Consider the following 22,123-nt stretch of genomic DNA (forward strand, 5'->3'; position numbering starts at 1 on the left):
TATCAGACAAAATAGACTTTAAAATAAAGAATGCTACAAGAGACAAAGAAGGACACTACATAATGATCAAGGGATCCATCCAAGAATAAGATATAGCAATTGTAAATATTTAGGCACCCAACACAGGAGCACCTCAATACATAAGGCAAATGCTAACAGCCATAAAAGGGGAAATAGACAATAACACAATCATTGTAGGGGACTTTAACACCCCACTTTCACCAATGGACAGATCATCCAAAATGCAAACAAATAAGGAAACACAAGCTTTAAATGATACATTAAGCAAGATGGACTTAATAGATATTTATAGGACATTCCATCCAAAAACAACAGAATACACTTTCTTCTCAAGTGCTCATGGATCATTCTCCAGGATAGGTCATATCTTGGGTCACAAATCAAGCCTTGGTAAATGTTAAAAAACTGAAATCATATCAGCAATCTTTTCCGACCACAACGTTATGAGACTAGATAACAATTAAAGGAAAAAATCTGTAAAAAAAAATAACACATGGAGACTAAACAATACACTACTAAATAACCAAGAGATCACTGAAGAAATCAAAGAGGAAATCAAAAAATACCTTATAAACAAATGACAATTAAAGCACTATGACCCAAAACACATGGGAAGCAGCAAAAGCAATTCTACGAGGGAAGTTTATAGAAATACAATCCTACCTCAAGAAACAAGAAACATCTCAAATAAGCAACCTAAGCTTACACCAAAGAAATTAGAGAAAGAAGAACCCAAAACCCCAAAATTAGCAGAAAGAAAGAAATCATAAAGATCAGATCGGAAATAAATGCAAAACAAATGAAGCAATGATAGCAAAGATCAATAAAACTAAAAGCTGGTTCTTTGAGACGATAAACAAAATTGATAAACCATTAGCTAGACTCATCAAGAAAAAAAGGGAGAAGACTCAAATCAACAGAATTAGAAATGAAAAAGGAGAAGTAACATCAGACACTGCAGAATAACAAAGGATCATGAGAGATAACTATAACCAACTATATGCCAATAAAATGGACAACTTGGAAGAAATGGACAAATTCTTAGAAATGCACAACCTTCCAAGGCTGAACTAGGAAGAAATAGAAAATATAAACAGACCAATCACAATCACTGAAAGTGAGACTGTGATTAAAAATATTCCAACAAACAAAAGCCCAGGACCAGATGGCTTCACAGGCGAATTCTATCAAATATTTAGAAAAGAGCTAACACCATTCCTTCTCAAACTCTTCCAAAATATAGCAGAGGGAGGGTACTCTGAAATTCATTCTACAAGGCCACCATCACCCTGATACCAAAGCGAGACAAAGCTGTCACAAAAAAAGAAAACTACAGGCCAATATCACTGATGAACATAGGTGCAAAAATCCTCAACAAAATACTAGCAAACAGAATCCAACAGCACATTAAAAGGATCATACACCATGATCAAGTGGGGTTTATTCCAGGAATGCAAGGATTCTTCAATATACGCAAATCTATCAATGTGATAAACCATATTAACAAATTGAAGGAGAAAAACCATATGATCATCTCAATAGATTCAGAAAAAGCTTTCGACAAAATTCAACACCCATTTACGAGAAAAACCCTCCAGAAAGTGGGCACAGAGGGAACCTACCTCAACATAATAAAGGCCATATATGACAAACATACAGCCTGCATCGTTCTCAGTGGTGAAAAACTGAAACCATTGCCTCTAAGATCAGGAACAAGACAAGCTTGCCCACTCTCACCACTATTATTCAAAATAGTTTTTAAAGTTTTAGCCACAGCAAAACTTCCAGAGAAGAAAAAGAAATAAAAGGAATCCAAATCAGAAAAGAAGAAGTAAAGTTGTCACTGTTTGCAGATGACACGATACTATACATAGAGAATCCTAAAGATGCTACCAGAAAACTACTAGAGCTAATCAATGAATTTGGTAAAGTAGCAGGATACAAAATTAATGCACAGAAATCTCTTGCACTCTTATACACTAATGATGAAAAATCTGAAAGAGAAATTAAGGAAACATTCCCATTTATGGCCACAACTAAAAGAATAAAATACCTATGGATAAACCTACCTAAGGAGACAAAACACCTGTATGCAGAAAACTAGAAGACACTGATGAAAGAAATTAAAGATGATACAAATAGATGGAGAGATATACCATGTTCTTGGACTGGAAGAATCAACACTGTGAAAATGACTATACTACCCAAAGCAATCTACAGATTCAATGCAATCCGTATCAAACTACCAATGGCATTTTTCACAGAACTAGAACATAAAATTTCACAATTTGTATGGAAACACAAAATACCCCAAATAGCCATAGCAATCTTGAGAAAGAAAAACGGAGCTGGAGGAATCAGGCGGCCTGACTTCAGACTATACTACAAAGCTACAGTAATCAAGACAGCATGGTACTGGCACAAAAACGGAAATACAGATCAATGGAACAGAAAAGAAAGTCCAGAGATAAACCCACGCACATATGGTCACCTTATCTTTGATAATGGAGGCAAGAATATACAAGGGAGAAAAGACAGCCTCTTCAATGAGTGATGCTGGGAAAACTGGACGGCTACATGTAAAAGAATGAAATTAGAACACTCCCTCACACCATACACAAAAATAAGCTCAAAATGGATCAAAGACCTAAATGTAAGGCAAGACACTTAGAGGAAAACTCTTAGAGGAAAACACAGGAATAACACTCTTTGACATAAATCACAGCAAGATGCCTTTTAACCCACCTCCTAGAAAAATGGAAATATAAACAAAAATGAACAAATGGGACCTAGTGAAACTTAAAATCTTTGGCACAGCAAAGGAAACCATAAACAAGACAAAAAGAGAACCCTCAGAATGGGAGAAAATATTTGCAAACTAAGAAACTGTCAAAGGATTAATATCCAAAATATACAAGCAGCTCATGCAGCTTACTATCAAAAAACAAACAACCCAAATTAAAAACGGGCAGAAGACCTAAATACACATTTCTCCAAAGAAGATATACAGATTGCCAACAAACACATGAAAGAATGCTCAGCATCAGTAGTCATTAGAGAAATGCAAATCAAAACTATAATGAGTTATTACCTCACACCAGTTAGAATGGCCATTGTCAAAAAATCTACATATAATAAATGCTGGAGAGGGTGTGGAGAAAAGGGAATCTTCTTGCACTGTTGGTGGGAATATAAATTGATACAGCCACTATGGAAAACAGTATGGAGGTTCCTTAAAAAATCTAAAAATAGAACTACCCTATGACCCAGCAATCCCACTACTGGGCATATACCCTGAGAAAACTATAGTTCAAAAAGAATCATGTACCACAGTTTTCACTGAAGCACTGTTTACAATAGCCAGGACATGGAAGCAACCTAAGTGTCCATCAACAGGTGAATGGATAAAGAAGATGTGGCACATAGGTACAGTGGACTATTACTCAGCCATAAAAAGAAATGAAATTGAGTTATTTGTAGTGAGGTGGACGGACCTAGAGTCTGTCATACAGAGTGAAGTAAGTGAGAAAAAGAAAAACAAATACGGTATGCTAACACATATATATGGAGTATAAAAAAAAAAAAGGCTCTTATCAACCTAAGGGCAGGACAGGAATAAAGATGCAGATGTAGAGAATGGACTTGAGGACATGGGGACGGGGAAGGGTAGGGTGGGACGGAGTGAGAGACTTGCATTTACATATATACACTACCAAATGTAAAATAGATAGCTAGTGGGAAGCAGCCGCATAGCACAGGGAGATCAGCTCTGTGCTTTGTGACCACCTAGAGGGGTGGGATAGTGAGGGTGGGAGGGAGACGTAAGAGGGAGGGTATATGGGGATATATGTATACGTATAGCTGATTCAGTTTCTTATATAGCAGAAACTAACACAATGTTGTAAAGCAATTACATTCCAATAAAGATGTAAAAAAAAAAGGAAAAGCATTCCAACTACACCTTCTGTTGTCTGATGAAGTACTGGAGTCAGAAGATCCTGATATTCTTTTACTTGCTTGGGATTGCCTCTAAAAACACCTAAAATGTAAAATATAAAATCCAATAGCATTTGAGCTCAATAAGCACAACAGAAATTTTACCTTAGAAAAAAATTTACCCAATTGTAATTATTCTGGTATTTTTCTATGTAAATAATAAACATAAAATGGAAAAAGGTTATGCAAATAAATGCATATGATAGTTTTCCAGGAAATTGATTTGAGAAATGTTAGCAATTAGAATTGAAAACTGACTTTTAATTGAAATTTCTCTATGCTTAAGTATAAATAATACAGACATTCACAATGTCACAAATTACAGTATTCATAAAAATTCTTCTTTGTAAATATATTTGTATCATTTTAAAAATACTTCAAAGTATTTTTAAAATTCTTTAAATGATGTAACATTAACTCAGAAAGCAGAAAAGTAGCATATAAAAATGCAGAGTAGTTAACATCAATAAGTGCAGTCTATTTTGTTAGCTGAAAGGAGTCATATTTTATTTCTTTTCTTCTTTAAACTAGTTATATCCTACAGTTTAAATTTCAGGAGAAAAGTTCACTCACCATCAATCATCATGTAAAGGAAAAATATAGGAAATTCACATTCAATGCCATCAAATAGCTAAAACAGAAAATAAAATATATAAAAAGTTCACCAACAATAATTTAGAACTGTATATTAATTAGAACACTTACATCATTAGAATATACATACATAAAAATTTATTTATTGTAATAACAAAAGTGGACTTTTTTTTTTTTTTTTTTGCTGTACGCGGGCCTCTCACTGTTGTGGCCTCTCCCGTTGCGGAGCACAGGCTCCGGACGCGCAGGCCCAGCGGCCATGGCTCATGGGCCTAGCCACTCCGCGGCATGTGGGATCCTCCCGGACCGGGGCACAAACTCGTGTCCCCTGCATCGGCAGGCTGACTCTCAACCACTGTGCCACCAGGGAAGCCCTCATCATTCTTATTATTCAAAAGCTCATTCATTTAATCCATCACAGAGTAGTCATTCATTCAATAAATATTTCCTAAGTATTTAGTAATGCCTGGCATCAGCTAGACAGAGGGCTATGAAGACAAAAAGATAGAGAACCTGCTGTAGTGGGGAGACAGGCATGTAAATAAACAATTGCAGTATGTTACAAAATGTCTACACATTGTATATATATCAAGAACCAAGGGCATGAAGCATCTGAGCCTGCCCAGGGCGTCAGGAAAGGGTTTATAGGAAAGGAGATGCTTCAACTAATGCTTGATGGATTTCTCTGGAGAGATAAGCTAAGGGAACTCCATACAGAGAAGACAGTAGTACAAACTAGAAATGCGTTAATGAACAAAGTACGTTAAAGAAACTCACAGCAATTCAGTATTCCTGGAACAAGCAAGGAAGAAGCAGTGAAAGCTGAAGTCTAACAGGTGGGTCAGGACAGCCAGATCAGGGAGGGCCTGAGAAGTCAGGCTGAGAGACAAAAACTTTGATCTGAAAGTGACAGGGTACCACTGAAGAGGATCAAATTTACTTGCTAGATGAACAGCTGGCAGTACTGAAGAGGGTTTTAGGATAAGAAATAAGGAGACCAACTGGAAGGCTGCTGGGAACAATCCAAAGAGAAAGGATGTTAACCTAAATCAATGTTTCTCAACTTCAGCACTATTGACATTTTGGGCCAAACAGTTCTTTGTTGTGGGGGTTGTCCTGTGCACTGTGGACAGTTAGTAGCATCCCTGGATTCTACCTTCCAGATGCCAGTAGCACCCACCAAGGTGTAACAACAAAAAATTTCTTCAAATATTGTCAAATGTCCCCTGGGGAGCAAAATCATTCCCAGCTGTGGATCACTCGCCTAAACGAAGAAGTTAGTAGAGATGAAGGGACAGTTTTTAAGATTTAAAGGTAGTTAAATTTGCCAGACTTGGTAAGTGACAAAGAAGGCTGAGTGAGAGGGAAGAGCCTAGGATGAATCTCAGGTTTGGGGCTTGGACAGAAGGGTGGAAGGTGATCATAGACAGACTGCAGCGCATTCTAGTGAGGATGTCCAAAAGGCAGCTGGATACGTGGTAGGGCACTCAGGGGTAGAAATATAAGTTAGGGATACAGATGTGGGATTAACAGTGATTGCTAGAGCTATGACTGCATGAATAGCATGAAAAGAGAATAGGACTGAAGATGGATTCCAGGAGACAAGCAAAGGAAAAAGGGAGGCAGAAGAGGAGGAACCTGCAAAGGAGACTAAGAAAGATAGTGAGAGAACTAAGCAGAGACTTAGGAAGAGAATGAAGTCACAGAAAATGGAGGAGAACCTCCTGAGAGAGGACTTACTTAAGACACTCAAATGCCAATGAGAGGTCCAGTGAAATAAAGTTAGAAAGGCATCCACAATGATCCAGTGACATAAACTGACTGAAGCCAACACAGCTACTGGGAAGTGTTGGGGACAGGAGCCAGATTATAAGGTAAAGGAGTAAGTAGGAGGCAAACAAGGAGCCACAACTAGAACACACCATGCTCTTCAGAAGTGTGACAACAAAGACAGAGGCAATGGGAGGCAGATAGGGAGGGGTTTGGGGTTTTTTAAAAATAATTTTCAACCTATCCCATTAAAGCAAAGTCTTCAGCAATGTGGATGGATGCTTATTTTTTTGGGGGGTGTTACAGTTTTTTGGGCAGCTTAGAAACAGCTAGAATAAACCTAGATATAGGATATGTATGTATATTTGAAATATAAAATCTTTAAAACCAAATATTTAGAGGAGTATATTTCAGAGGGAAGTGTCTAAGTGAAACAGAAAAAAGAACATTTGCTTAAAGGTTGAAAATTCAATCACAAATAGATATTTTCTATTATATTAGACAAATGGTATATAGTAGGCAGGCAAAATACTGAAAGTTCAATAGAAAAATTACTCACCCAATGACTCAACATGGCCCGATGTGAGCAAATAGGCCTCAACAGCTAACACTTACCGAGTGCTTGCTATGTGCCAAGCACTGTTCTAAGCACTTTTATATATATTAACTGATTTAATTCTCAAAAAAACCTCACTAATAGTAGGTACTAACTTTATTTTATCAATGAAGAATATTAAACACAGAGAGCTTAATTAACTTGCCCAAGGTCTCACAGCTAATAAGTGGCAGAGCCAGAATTCAAACCCAAGAAGTCTGCCTCCTGAATCAGTACTTTTGAACATTCTATTATGCTATCTGACATGGGATATTTTTTGATACCTTAATTTCAGCTGGTCTGTAGTAGCGTCTTTTAGGATCTTCCAATGATGTTCTATACCCATCTCTCAAGAAACGCTTAAATCCATATTTTCCTTTTAATTTTCTAACCACTTTATCAAGTGTCTGGCTAAACAGAACTTCATCATCCAAGGCAAATGCAGGATAACTGATGCAGGGGAGCAGGGCAGCATCTGTGTTCTGGGGTCAATAAGAAAAAGAAAGGAAAGTAAGTGTCTGTCATCATATGATCAACACAGCCCAAAGAGAATCACAGAGATGCAAAGCCACTAAGGTTATTTAACTGACAGTGAGACTGCTGTGCTCCAAGGGACAGACAGATGTTTATATGGCATGCTTTAGTGAACCTTACAAAGGAGATAAAACTTCATTCAATGATAAGGTTCAACACTGGACTCAAACTTTTAGTACGTTATTTCAGTCATTGTGTAAAAATTTAACACCACTAATTAGTCATTACAACTAGTCTGTCATAACAATTTGTTTATAATAGTGAAAACCAGAAAACAACCTAAAGGTCCAACAATTAGCTGAGTAAATCAGCAGCCATTAAAATTTATATTATAGAAATGTTTACTAATATGGAAACATGTCCATTCAAAGAAACAGGTTATCAAGCATTATGAACAATATTCCTCCAGTTTTGTAAAATAAAAATATTATATGTGTACATAAAAATACATGGAAACATACAAACCCAAATGATGTCACCCTAAGATTATAACTGAATGGTGGAATAATGAGTGGATATATTTTTATTATTTGCTTATTTGTGGATTCTGTTTGTCTTTTATCATAATCTTGTATTACTTCTATAAAATAGTTATTTTAAAATAATTAAATTGTTCCATTTTGGGTGTTTTCTAAGAATAGAGCCACAAATAACCCCTCAAAAAATCTGCAATCAGGTATTACATAGTCATTTAAGAGATTATCAGACAAAAGAAAAGGGTGAATCAAATGAGAGAAAAGAAATAAGGAAAGCAGTTTTATTCAAAAGAAATTTAAATTATGAAAAATATTCTTCTACATTTCTAATACAGTAAGTCCCCTACATATGAACGAATTCTGTTCTGTGAGCACGTCTGTAAGTCCAATTTGTTTGTAAGTCCAACAAAGTTAGCCTAGGTACTTAACTAACGCAATCCGCTATATAGTACTCTACTGTAATAGGTTGATAATACTTTTCACACAAATAATACATAAAAACAAACGAACATGAAAAATAAAGACAACATTTTTAATCTCACAGTACAGTACCTTGAAAAGTACAGTAGTGCAGTACAACAGCTGGCATACAGGGGCTGGCATCGAGTGAACAAGAAGAGTTACTGACTAGAGGAGGGAGAGTAGGTGGGAGATGGTAGAGCTAACGGATCCTCAGCAATAGGAGACAGAGGGCAAGCTGCAATTGCACTCACAGGTTCTGGTTCTTTGCTGGATTAAATTCTATCTACCCTCTTGAAAAAACGGTCCAGTGATATCTGGGTAGTAGCTCTTTTTTTCTTGTCATAGATGACACGGTAGCAAGGGACTGCATTCTGAAAGACTGCTGCAACCTTCGTGAACCATTCTACATTCGGGTCCTGTGCCTCAAAAACTAACAGTGCCTCCTCAAACAAAGAAAATCCCCTTGCCATTTCCTGTGTCGTGAATCTCTTCGGTTCTTCAGTTACTTCTTCTTCCTCTTGTCACTCCACTCTCTCAATTATTTTCACTTTTGTTTCCATCATTATCGCTTGGTACTTTTTAGCAGTACCAACTACATCACTGCTGCTTTTAAGCTTGCTTCCAGACATCCTGGGCTTGAAATAAAGACACTGTACTACTGTACTCTATATAGTACTGTACAGTAAAGTACACAGAAGCACAACCACTTGTTGAGGATGCACGCACGTGACAATGTATGCCAGACACGTGAGCTAAATTATGTGATTGGACCTGGGAACGCACATTCACATCTTTGAAAGTTTGCAACTTGAAGGTTCGTGTGTAGGGTACTTACTGTATATAATATTCCATGACCAAAAAAAATTAATTTTGGCATAATGTTGCTACTCCCCCAAAGAGAAAAACATATATCTAGTTCTGTACTGCTCTATGAAAACTCAAAGGACAAAGCAGCTTTCTCCACAGCTCTGTTCACTTCCTAAACATTGACCTCCCCAGGCCAGAGGAGTAAGCGGCAACATTCTTTCTCATCTCTTCTGCCAACTTTTAACACTTTAGAGTACTTTCTTGGAAAAACAAACAAAACTATGTAACAATCATAAACAACAGTTCATATTAATTTATTATAAAAATATCTCACATGAGATCTTGATTCTCTGGGTAACAGTGAGCACAAAGTTTGCCGGTTGCGATTGTGGGCATCGAGATCCACAAATATAACTGACCAAGAACAGCCCTGGAATGAGAGAGAAAGAAAAATTTCCTAGATTAACATAAAAGAACTTGTAGAACATTGGGCAATTTGACTGAAATAAATTTCACATTATAAATCAATGTTACCTCAATTTACAAAAATAATAAAATTTTAAAAAAAGACAAGCAAAAAAATTTCACAAAAATATTAACATTGGTTGCATTTGAGAGTGGCATTACAGAAGATTTTAATTTTTTAAATACTTTCAGTATTTCTCAAATTTCTTGCAATAAACATATTAATTTTATAATCATAAAAAATAAATGTTATTTTTCCATTTTTCCGATTTCTCCTTAGTTTTCTTAAAAATCAAAATATATAGATTACAAGATAACTAATAAAGGATATTTTAATAAAAGTAAAAAATCATTTAGCTAATACTTCTGACAAAGAAATAAGAACTAATTTGGATTCACAAAAACTGAATTGTACAGTCCTAATAAAGAACGATCAAACTAAATGAATTTAGATATCTAGAATTACAGATATAAAAACTACTTGATTAAAATATGAAGACAGGAGAATCTCAAATAATAGTAATGTACATAATACTTGCTAATATTCATTAGGTGTCAGGCACTGTGTTTTATGCTTCACATGGATTATCTCATTTAATCCCATTATGTAGATATTATTATACCCATTTTACAGAAAACGATGCTAAATCTTAGTATAACAGAGGCAAGGGTTCAAAATCAAGTCTGACACAGAAGACCACACCTTGAACACTATATTATGCAATTTCCCACACTAAAAATTATCTTTCAAGTAAGAACCAAAAACTTGAATAAAAAAAAAGTGTTAACAAAAAATGATAATTGGTCTGCTAACCAAGTTAAAAAAATTCATCAATACTATTTAGCCATTAGTGCTTTCCATTTTCAATAGCATAGTTTTTAAATAAACATGGTTTTGTTCTTTTATTGGGGAGATAGATATTTTGAAAACACAAAGAATGAAATTGGAACACGACTGCTTCCATTACAAGAGAATACTCAGAAAAATACATGGGGAAAGGAAGAACACCATCACAAATTTTATGTTTCTTCATTACCTTCTAAATCTCATACCAATTCTCACCAACTTCAAAGATGCATTTGCCCTGAAGATAAAATACATTGACTGAAACTCAAAATCTAGTAGTACTAGGCCCTAGATCCAAGCATCATACTCACTCTGTATATTTTTCCTGTTAACCCATGTTCACACATGAATATTAGCTCATAAAATAGAACTTCTCATTCATAATATTATTTCTTAAATTTCTTTTAACTCTGACAATAAGTGAACAAGGAATGAGTGAGGCTGTCTCTTAACCAGATCAATTCTAAACAGTCTATTATTTGAAAGTCCCTACTTCTCATCTGTACTCACAAAATTGAACCCAACAAACTTTCACGCAGTAGCTGCCAATGTCAGAGTAATGTGCCCTCTGCTTTGAGTAAAACAAGACAGAACATGACCTCTCCTCTCAAGGAGCTGACCCAGGTGATATACAGTCCTAAATCAGATAAATATTAAACAAAACAAAAAGACTGCACATGGCAATATATGACTATGTACCAGGTGAGTGGTTTAGATGAAAGAATAATAATAAGCCTCTAAAGTTAACAGGAGGAAAACAAAATAGGCACCTTGTGGTACTTCATGGAGAAGGTGAGGACCAGAAATAGGATCTGAATTTTGGGGGAAGGGGGAGCAAGTAGAGTGGTTGGAACAAGACAGCAAAGAAATGAATGTGTATGTGATGTTGGGAGCCAATGAATACAGAAAATAACAGGACTTATAATTTACCCCTTAGGCTGAAAATTAATAAAGTTAATTACATGTCAAATCAGTCTGCCTTGAATTTAATTTTTTAAAAGATACAACAATCTAAGTAGGATAACTTATAAATAATGAAATGAAATGGCAAATTTGATAATTCTTGCCATTATTTGCTTCATATAAACAGCTAACTTCTATTTTCTAGCCACAAATAAAGATTCACCAAAGTATTTGTTGAGGTCCCCTCCTCTGCCAGCCTCTAAGAAATAGGCACAAAAGGAAAAATTAATCTCACAATGCTATCATATTTTAACACTAAGATCAAAAGCTAATAAACTATATTGTCTGACTGTCATCTTAAAAAATATACCATGCTTTAGGTATATGGCCTGGACTTACAGAAGAATAAAATTCACCCAAGGCCATGGGCAGCTATTCCTATTCAGAAGCAAATTTTTTAAAACGTCAAGGAGACCTCCATATGGAATTAATTATCACCTACTTTAAATTATCAGACACGTTAATTTTAGGCCTGCAAATTTCAAAGGAAGCTAGATATGTCTGCATCGCTTTGAACACTGTGTAATATGAGAAATCTTTCTAGTCATCACCTTTTAGATTCTGGCCTCAGCTCATTTGTTAGTATCTTGATTTCTCCAATTAAAGGCAGGAATATGGAAAGATGTTTTATATGTATATGTCACTCCAGAGTATCTTATTAACTTTGGATATTTTATTTTCATCTTTCATTTCCTGAAATTATCATAACTCTGCCATAATATTCTGACTCCATCTAAAGAGCACAGATAAGACTGACAGTTCAAACTTTACTCCCAAACTGAGTTTCTGTAATTATTTTCTAGTATACACATTACAAGATGATTCAACCTGACTTGAGTTCCAATGAAGGGGAAGAGCTGCACTGAACCATCTACCCAGGCCTCCATTACCATAACAAACACTTTTGAGATGGTATCTATGGCCAAGGGTAACATCTATGACTCAGATAGGCTGGCACCTGGGACCTGGGACCCTTAGCTGCAGTGCTTGCACCTGGACAAATGTCTCCTCCAGCAACAAAATACAAAGAAACTACAAAGGACTAAAAATAACTGTGCATGCGCAGCTGGGCAAATTATGGACAAGATACAAAGAGACCAAAACCCCAACAGCCACTTCTGAAGAGCCAGAAGCAAAAGCAAGGTACTGCGCATGCCCCCTGCACACGACACCACCTAAGGGGTGGGCAAACCACCTAAGGCACCTCTCTGGCCTGACCCCTACCCTCACCCAGCAAGCAAGCGAGTGAGCAAGGGAACCTGTTACTTGTTCTCTGTCCCTCCTGGTGCAGCAGGGGCCCCAATAAAACCTTGCCTGAATTTCTTGTCTAGCCTCTGATCAATTCCTATTGATTAAGGAGGCCAAGAACCCTGGTAGGTAACATGACCGTAAGACGATCTCTTTAGTCTCAATTCAAAGTGAAATGATTTGAAGGATTGCCCAGGCCTTTCTTTTCCTCTTTAGACTTTTCTCTGAACCTGAGCTAATGGGCTTACTACCCTCATCTAGCATCAAAGAATAAAACAAGATAAAACGGATCAGTATATCTATTGTGTCAATACTATACATGACCTTTTCTGTTCTTCTGGAAACAAAAAAACAGCACCATGATCAGGACACTTTCTTACCTGGTCCAGCATTAGGCTGTCCTATAGCTCTGTGAGCAAGCCTAGAGACATAATTCTGCAGAAACGATACTTGCTGGTGGGAATTACCCCTCTATGCCACGGCTGTAGTGGCGGTGGCCTGTAAATAGCCAACTTTTACTTACTGACCCAACAGCAGCTTCCAGTAGCCCTCGCTAGAGGAATTCCTACTCACATATTGTTAAAGGGGTTTCAAACTACAGAGAGAGATGAACCTGAGTGTTAATTCTCAGGGTTTTAGAAGAATAGAGCTGAGACTCAGACCCAGGAATCACAAAACTGTTGCTGATGTCTGTGACATGTGCTAACTATAAATTATGATTTATTTAAGTATTATCAAATATTTTTATATCACTATATGTATTTATAAATCACTACATATATTGTCAAGTATTGCCATACACACACACACAGACACACACACACACAGATATATATATATATATACACACACACAGAGAAAATATTTGAAACCATTATGAAATAAGTGATTCTCATATTAAGGATTATATGAGTATGTTTCTAAGTGCTCCAAATTAGCCTTTATTATAAATTTATTTAAAAAATTAAGCCACTTGATCAAATTTTCTCCTTAGATATTTTCTCCCAAACAAAAATATGTTTTGAAAATAGTTTCGGAGTGAAGATTTAAATGATGTCCTTTTTCTTTAATAATAAGGCAAGTCTAACAATTTAAAAAAATAAGAAAGAAAGTGCAGGAACACGTAATAACCAAAGCTAAAGGCTTATTCCACCCAACAATTTCCCATAAAAATTAACTTTTGTCTTATACACCAAAGCACAAAAAGGGCAAAAGTTCAACAAGTGGAAACCTCTTTCAGAAAGAACAATAATTAAGAAGAAAATGGTGTGGTCAAAAGGTACAAACTTCCAGTAAGTCCCAGGGATGTAATGTATAGCATACCTTTGAAAAGTTGTTAAGAGTGTAGGTCTTAAGAAAAAAAGTTGTAACTATGTGTGGTAGTAGTTGTTAACTAGACTTACTGTGGTGATCTCTTCATAATATATACAAATATCAAATCATTATGTTGTATGCCTAAAACTAATACAATGTTGTTTCTTTTAAGTAAAAATAACAAAAACATGCCTATAAATTTTAACTTTAATATGCATGGATCACTCAAACTAAGACAAATTTTTAACTTGTGATATTCACTGAAAAGAATTATATACAATGTTTCTTTTTTAAAACAAAACAGATCAATTCACCCATTTCTCCTACCTCCCACATCCTGCCTCAGGCAACCACCAATCTGTTCCCTGTATCTGAGGTTTTGATTTTTTTTAAAGATTCCACATATAAGAGAGATTGTACAGTATTTGTCTTTCTCTGTCTTATTTCACTTAGCATATTTCACTTAGCACCTAGCATAATGCCCTTAAGGTCCATCTATGTTGTCACAAATGTCACTCCTTTTTATGACTGAATAATATTCCATTGTATGTATGCACACACCACAATTTCTTTATCCATTCCTCCATTAATGTATACTTAGGTTGTTTCCATATTATGGCTATTATAAATAATGAAGCAATGAATCTGTATATATTTTTCAGTATTATGGACATTTCAACAACATTAATTCTTCCAACTCATGAGCATGAAACATTTTTCCATTTATTTGTGTCTTCAATTTCTCTCATCAATTTCTTTTAGTTTTTAGTGTGCAGGTCTTTCACCTCTTTGATTAAATTTATTCCTAGGTATCTTGTTCTTTTGGATGCAATTGTAAATGGGATTGTATTCTTAATTTCTCTTTGATAGCTCATTATTAGTGTATAGAAATGCAACAGATTTTTGTGTATTGATTTGTATCCTGCAACTTTACTGAATTTGCTTATTAGTTCTTTAACAGTTTTCTGATGGAGTCTTTAGGGTTTTCTATATATAATATGCATATTCATGCCATATGCAAATCATGACAATTTTACTTCTTCCTTTCTAATTTTGGATGCCTTTTGTTTCTTTTTCTTACCTAATTTATCTGGCTAAGACTTCCTATCTGGCTAAGACTGGCTAATACTATGTTGAATAAAAGTGGCAAGAGTGGGCATTATATTAGTGAAACTAATATAATGTTATATGTCAATGACATCTCAATAAAAAATTAAACTAAATTAAATTTAATTTAAAAAAGAAGAAAATGGCTTAAGAGTTTTCAAAGATAATACATAGCTTTTATCACTAAAGGTAGAAAGCATTTAAGATCCAAGATTTCCTGTACTAATATCTTATATTCCAGATTCATTACCAAGTGGCTTTGGTTTAATTCCTGGTTCTACCTCTCTGTTATGTGACCTATGAGAACCCACCTCAACTCTATTCATTTTGAGAGAAGGGCCCTTCCAGCCCTAAAGATCTATGACTCTCTGAGTTGCCACCAACCCCGGATGTACTCTTTTTTGAAGCTCTAAATTAATTAAGTTAAAGATACATGATCAGGTCTTCCAAAACACTGTATCAATAGTCTTCAGAAATAATTGAGAATACTCATTAGACCTGAAATCCCTCAAGTCTTGAGGATGCTTCTTTAGGTCTTCACTTGAAAAAAAAACCTTTCTTTATCTCAGTTCTTTTTCCCGCCACTGACTTTTTTTTCTTTTCTTTTTTTTTTTGGCTGCATTGGGTCTTCGTTGCTGCACTCAGGCTTTCTCTAGTTGCGGTGAGTGGGGGCTACTGTTTGTTGCGGTGCACGGGCTTCTCATTGTGGTGGTTTCTCTTGTTGTGGAGCACAGGCTCTAGTGTGCTGGCTTCAGTAGTTGTGGCTCACGAGCTCTAGAGCGCAGGCTCAGCAGTTGTGGCGTTTGGGCTTAGTTGCTCCGCGGCATGTGGGATCTTCACGGACCAGGGCTCGAACCTGTGTCCCCTGCATTGGCAGGCGGATTCTTAACCACTGTGCCACCAGGGAAGTCCCTGGCCACTGACTTTTAATTAGACCACAGATCTTTTAAGTACATGGAGTGATATTATAAAATGATTAAACACTAAAGACATCACATGCACTTTTTTTTGTTTTTGTTTTTGTTTGCGGTACACGGGCCTCTCACCGCCGCGGCCTCTCCTGCTGCAGAGCACAGGCTCCGGACGCGCAGGCCCAGCGGCCACGGCCCACGGGCCCAGCCGCTCCACGGCATGTGAGATCCTCCCGGACAGGGACACGAACCCGTGTCCCCCGCACCGGCAGGCGTACCCCCAACCACTGCGCCAGCAGGGAAGCCCCCACATGCACTTTTAAATGTGCTATTGTTTAGCAAGTACATTTTTAAGTCAACTGCTGTAGAGGTGGGAATTTTAACATTTTCAAAGTCAGGTTTCTGTAATTCTCCACATCAGAAACAAAGATAAAAGGGAATTTGTAAAACTAGGATACTCTGATATTACCAAAAAAATTGGAAGATGGAGAGGCCCTACTTGCAAATGTGACATCTGTGTGGCTAAAGGAATAAGACCTTATTTGTCTACATTTCTACCTGAAATAATCAAGAAACAGTCAAGTCAGCAAACATTTGGTGCACGGCTCTGCTGGAAACAGACATGAACTAAACAAGGTCAAATGTTAACTCTGCTGAGAGCAGTTGTTCTCATCCTTGGCTGCACATTAGAATTCCCAGGCAGTTTAGAAAAATCTCAACACCACAGCCTCCCTCTAGACAATTAAGTCAGAATCTCTAGGGGTAGAGCCCAGGCATCAGTACTGTTTTTTAAATTCCTCAAATCTAACGTGCAGCCAAGATTGAGAATTTATGGCTGGGGAACAATACCAGCAGTATATTTACAACTCAGAATCAGAATGCATAGTAAATCAATTCAGTACTTTTAGAATTATGGCTAACAAATCTTCAGAAGCTTCCTGGGAAAAGTAGGCTGAAGGCAGAGCCCTGAAATATAGGTAGTTAAGAAAGTACCATATATGTTTGCGGGTATATATGTAGGTAGAGAGGATGCATACTAGATATGTAAACAGTATACACTAAGACTCAGGTACATCAAAGGAGATGGCATGATTGCAAAAAAAAAGAGCTGACCACTACTTTATAATAGCTGACCTAGACATGCAATTCCATTCACCTGACTACTTGGTTACCATGGAAGGCAGAAGAGCAAGACCTGCATCTTGCCACACTGCTGTTGTAACACTACTAGTTTAGTCTGTGACTCTTCTCAGTCTCCTTGATATACCCCTGAGAAGTTTTGGATTCCAATGGCTTTATTACCCTTCCTTAGTATTACCAGCACTTCACTAGTAATAACATGAGGTATCACTTATTGAGGGTTTAATCTTTGCCAAGCACTATACTAAGTTTTTTATTTGCATGACTACCTTCTGAGTTAGGTCCTAGTGTCAATATCTCTATTTGTTTAAATGAGGAAGCTGAGACTTAGGTAAATACCTAGCCAAAGTCACAAATTCACTGGTAGGAGTACAGAGTATGCAGTGATTCTACCTCGTGACACTGAATACAATGGCATTCTTTTATGGCAGATTACACTCCCACTCACACACTCCTTTCTTCCTTCCTTATCTAATATATATATACATATATCCTCTAAATATTTATATACTCATACACACACATATTCATACATACACACATATTTAAATGAATGTATTGAGAGTGAGACAGGGGGGAAAAGGAAATGAAAAGTATTGAAGGATACATGTAGGATTTCCATGAGTATGTTGACTCTTCAGAGAGACAGAAATGTTGATACAAGCCAAGGGATCAGAGCCAGAGACACCAAGAATCTCTAGGAGAAGCATATTAATTCTCATGATTTTCAACAAGTTCATATACCCCCAAACCCCCATGAGATCTGATTCCTCAATTTCTCCAGTCAGAGGTCTTGAGAGAAAAAGAGTGTGGGAAGTGGGTGATTTAGAGTCTCCTCTTGGGCACCCAGAATGAGGTGCTACTCCCCTCTTCCCAATCCTTTCACGTCTGTGGTCATTCTTAATCCTTCATTTCCTGGATTTAACCAGAATCCTTCCTCCAGAGGAAGTTGAAGTGAGAAGAGAGTTACGTATGTAGGGAGAGGAAGAGAGGCAGTTGTGTCACCATGCTCCAACATGAAACTTTCCTAAATGCAAGACTTGAGGTACATAGTATCAATATTAAAATTGCCATAACAAAATCCATATCACATTTTACATGTCTGCATAAGTTCCTAAAATGTATCTTCACTGACTTAATTAGCATTTTAATAGCTTAAGGTTAATTATAGTATTAGTTGAACACCTCCTCTGCCACCTCATCTTTGGAATCTTTACAAAAATTGCTAAGAAAATTAGTTTACTTCTTGATCCAGAGAGGTAACCTGTATTGCTGCATGTTATTCCTTCCATTGACAACTCAATCCATGGTCACCTGATCAGGGGCAGAAATTGGTCAAAGATCTTTTAAAAATTTAAGACAACCCTAAGGGTTTCCCTTTTATCCCAAAGAAAATGAGATTTAGACATATGATTACAACCAGTTGAGGGTTAAGCTAGGATCACGATTTCCAATTGTTTGGCTTCACATGTTAAGCAAGTTCCCCTTTGCATGACATATACATGGATATACATTAAACTGAAACCAACGAGAGAACTGACATGGAAAATATATGGTATATAATGCCAGGAGTATTTTAAAATGTGAAAGCTGAACAAAAGACTAGAGGAAATCCTTCTCAAATTCTTCCAAAATATAGCAGAGGAAGGAACACTCCCAAACTCATTCTACGAGGCCACCATCACCCTGATACCAAAACCAGACAAAGATGTCACAAAGAAAGGAAACTACAGGCCAATATCACTGATGAACACAGATGCAAAAATCCTCAACAAAATATTAGCATCAGAATCCAACAGCACATTAAAAGGATCATACACCATGATCAAGTGGGGTGTATTCCAGGAATGCATGGATTCTTCAATATATGCAAATCAATCAATGTGATACATGATATTAACAAACAGAAGGATAAAAACCACATTATCAGCTCAATAGATGCAGAAAAAGCTTTTGACAAAATTCAACACCCATTTACGAGAAAAACCCTCCAGAAAGTAGGCATAGAGAGAACTTACCTCGACATAATAAAAGCTATATATGACAAACACACAGCCAACATCGCTCTCAATGGTGAAAAACTGAAACCATCTCCACTAAGATCAGGAACAAGACAAGGTTGCCCACTCTCACCATTATTATTCCACATAGTTTTGGAAGTTTTAGCCACAGCAATCAGAGAAGAAAAAGAAATAAAAGGAATCCAAATTGGAAAACAAGAAGTAAAGCTGTCACTCTTTGCAGATGACATGATACTATACATACAGAATCCTAAAGATGCTACCAGAAAATTACTAGAGCTAATCAATGAGTTTGGTAAAGTAGCAGGATACAAAATTAATGCACAGAAATCTCTGGCATTCCTATACACTAATAATGAAAAATCTAAAAGTGAAATTAAGGAAACACTCCCATTTAACACTGCAACAAAAAGAATAAAATACCTAGGAATAAACCTACCTAAAGAGACAAAAGACCTGTATGCAGAAAACTATAAGACAATGATGAAAGCAATTAAAGACGATAAAAAACAGATGGAGAGATATACCATGTTCTTGCATTGGAAGAATCAATATTGTGAAAATGACTATACTACCCAAAGCAATCTACAGATTCAATGCAATCCCTATCAAACTACCAATGGCATTTTTCACAGAACTAGAACAAAAAATTTCACAATTTGTATGGAAACACAAAAGACCCCAAATAGTCAAAGCAATCTTGAGAAAGAAAAATGGAGCTGGAGGAATCAGGCTCCCTGACTTCACACTATACTACAAAGCTACAGTAATCAAGACAGCATGGTACTGGCACAAAAACGGAAATATAGATCAATGGAACAGGACAGAAAGCCCAGAGATAAACCCACGCGCATATGGACACCTTATCTTTGATAAAGGAGGCAGGAATGTACAGTGGAGAAAGGACAGCCTCTTCAATAAATGGTGCTGGGAAAACTGGACAGGTACATGTAAAAGTATGAGATTAGATCACTCCCTAACACCATACACAAAAATAAGCTCAAAATGGATTAAAGACCTAAATGTAAGGCCAAGCACTATAAAACTTAGAGGAAAACATAGGCAGAACACTCTATGACATAAATCACAGCAAGATCCCTTTTGACCCACCTCCTAGAGAAATGCACATAAAAAAAAATAGACAAATGGGACCTAATGAAACTTAAAAGCTTTTGCACAGCAAAGGAAACCATAAACAAGACGAAAAGACAACCATCAGCATGGGAGAAAATATTTGCAAATGAAGCAACTGACAAAGGATTAATCTACAAAATTTAGAAGCAGCTCATGCAGCTTAATATCAAAAAAACAAACAACTCAATCCAAAAATGGGCAGAAGACCTAAACGACATTTCTCCAAAGAAGATATACAAATTGCCAACAAACACATGAAAGAATGCTCAGCATCAGTAGTCATTAGAGAAATGTAAATCAAAACTACAATGAGGTATCGTGACACCAGAGTGACGTAAGTCAGAAAGAGAAAAACAAATACCATACGTTAGCACATATATATGGAATCTAAAAAAAAAAAGAGAAAGACTAGAGGGAAAAGTTACTGAAGAAAGAAAATGAGAATTCTTAATGAAGAGGGTTTTTTAAATTAAGCAATCTTTTTTTAGTTAGAAATCTAAAATTTAAGCAGCAAACCATATTCAAAGGAAAGGTTGTTCAACCATGGGCTGCTACATAAATTACAGACATTCTCTGATCATAATGAATGACTTGGTTAATAAATGGCCAAATTAATTAAACATGCAATTCAAAAAAATAATCAAAGTCTGTTGTTGCTATTGCTGTTTTTTTACCTGGTTGCCAAAGAGGTTGAATCCATTAATTGCTTCTAGAGCTGCTTTTGCTAAGCCAACAGAGCTGCAAGAGAAAAGGAAATACTTTATAACTCTGATGCATCTGGCTACAAAATAAGAACCATTATCTGGTGAATATTCATAGGCAAGTTTCTTTATTAACACTTATAACATCTTCCCTAAGAAGAATGATGTCTAAGAAACTTTAGTCTGACATTTCACTATTTTAGTTTTCCTTTCTTATAGTTAGTGACCTTCAGGGAAAAATATTTCTAAGTTCACTTTGATCTAGACAAATGGTCATACTATTGACGGGAGTAGTCTTAACTCCAGTATCATTTATATTCACTAACTCAAGGAAAAAAAAAGATTAAGTTTAGAGGAAGGTGTACTATGATGACATGTGCACAGCAACACCAGGGTGGGCATAATTAGCTCTGATCAACTAACAGAGCTTTTCTGATGTCAATTCTGAGCCCTAGAAAAGATGTTGCATGCCATACACTTACCACAGAGTGTAGTTTAATATACCCATTCAAATACTCTTTGCTTAGGGTCCAATAAAATAGGCATTATTTTATGCTCACAGAGCAAATGATCATCATACTTCTCATTTTTTGCTATATTCTTCTCTTTGAAATAAAATGTGTACCCCTTTGGCCTCTCAAATGCCTCATACAATAGTGCTGGAAAATGGGAAGACCCAAATTTCATTAAAAATATATGACACTGTCATCTGATAAATATCAACCTTTAAATATTTTAGATCTAATATCTAGTTTATTTTAGTTATTGCAATTTTTTTGTTTTTTCTCAAAGAAACTGCATATTCCATTAATCATTTAAAATTAATGACCTGTCATCATTTCTCTAAAGCAGTGATTATCAAAGTGTGGTTCCCAGAGCAGCAGCATTACCTGGAAACATGCCAGTTCTCACTGCTCTCTGGGACTGGGGTGTTAACAAGCCCTCCACGTGCTTGAATGGACTTTAAAATTTGGGAACCACTGTTCTAAGCTATTTATGTCATCATGATCTATATTT

General features: G+C 36.3%; 1 protein-coding gene across 3 annotated transcripts in view; it reads right to left on the reverse strand.

Annotated features, from left to right (window-relative positions):
- The window catches only part of PHKB (phosphorylase kinase regulatory subunit beta), a 204,219-nt gene that overhangs the window by 96,474 nt on the left and 85,622 nt on the right, over positions 1–22,123 (reverse strand). For all 3 annotated transcript variants that reach the window (XM_024740959.1, XM_024740957.1, XM_024740958.1), the window contains 5 exons: positions 21,080–21,143; positions 9,590–9,685; positions 7,261–7,458; positions 4,591–4,648; positions 3,983–4,060 (listed from right to left, as the gene is read on the reverse strand). In XM_024740959.1, the coding sequence (XP_024596727.1) occupies positions 3,983–4,060; positions 4,591–4,648; positions 7,261–7,458; positions 9,590–9,685; positions 21,080–21,143 (494 nt within the window). The remainder of the gene's footprint in view (positions 1–3,982; positions 4,061–4,590; positions 4,649–7,260; positions 7,459–9,589; positions 9,686–21,079; positions 21,144–22,123) is intronic.

This window comes from Neophocaena asiaeorientalis, unplaced genomic scaffold (genome assembly GCF_003031525.2).
Source record: "Neophocaena asiaeorientalis asiaeorientalis breed wild unplaced genomic scaffold, Neophocaena_asiaeorientalis_V1.1 scaffold849, whole genome shotgun sequence".
NCBI classification, from domain to species: domain Eukaryota; kingdom Metazoa; phylum Chordata; class Mammalia; order Artiodactyla; family Phocoenidae; genus Neophocaena; species Neophocaena asiaeorientalis.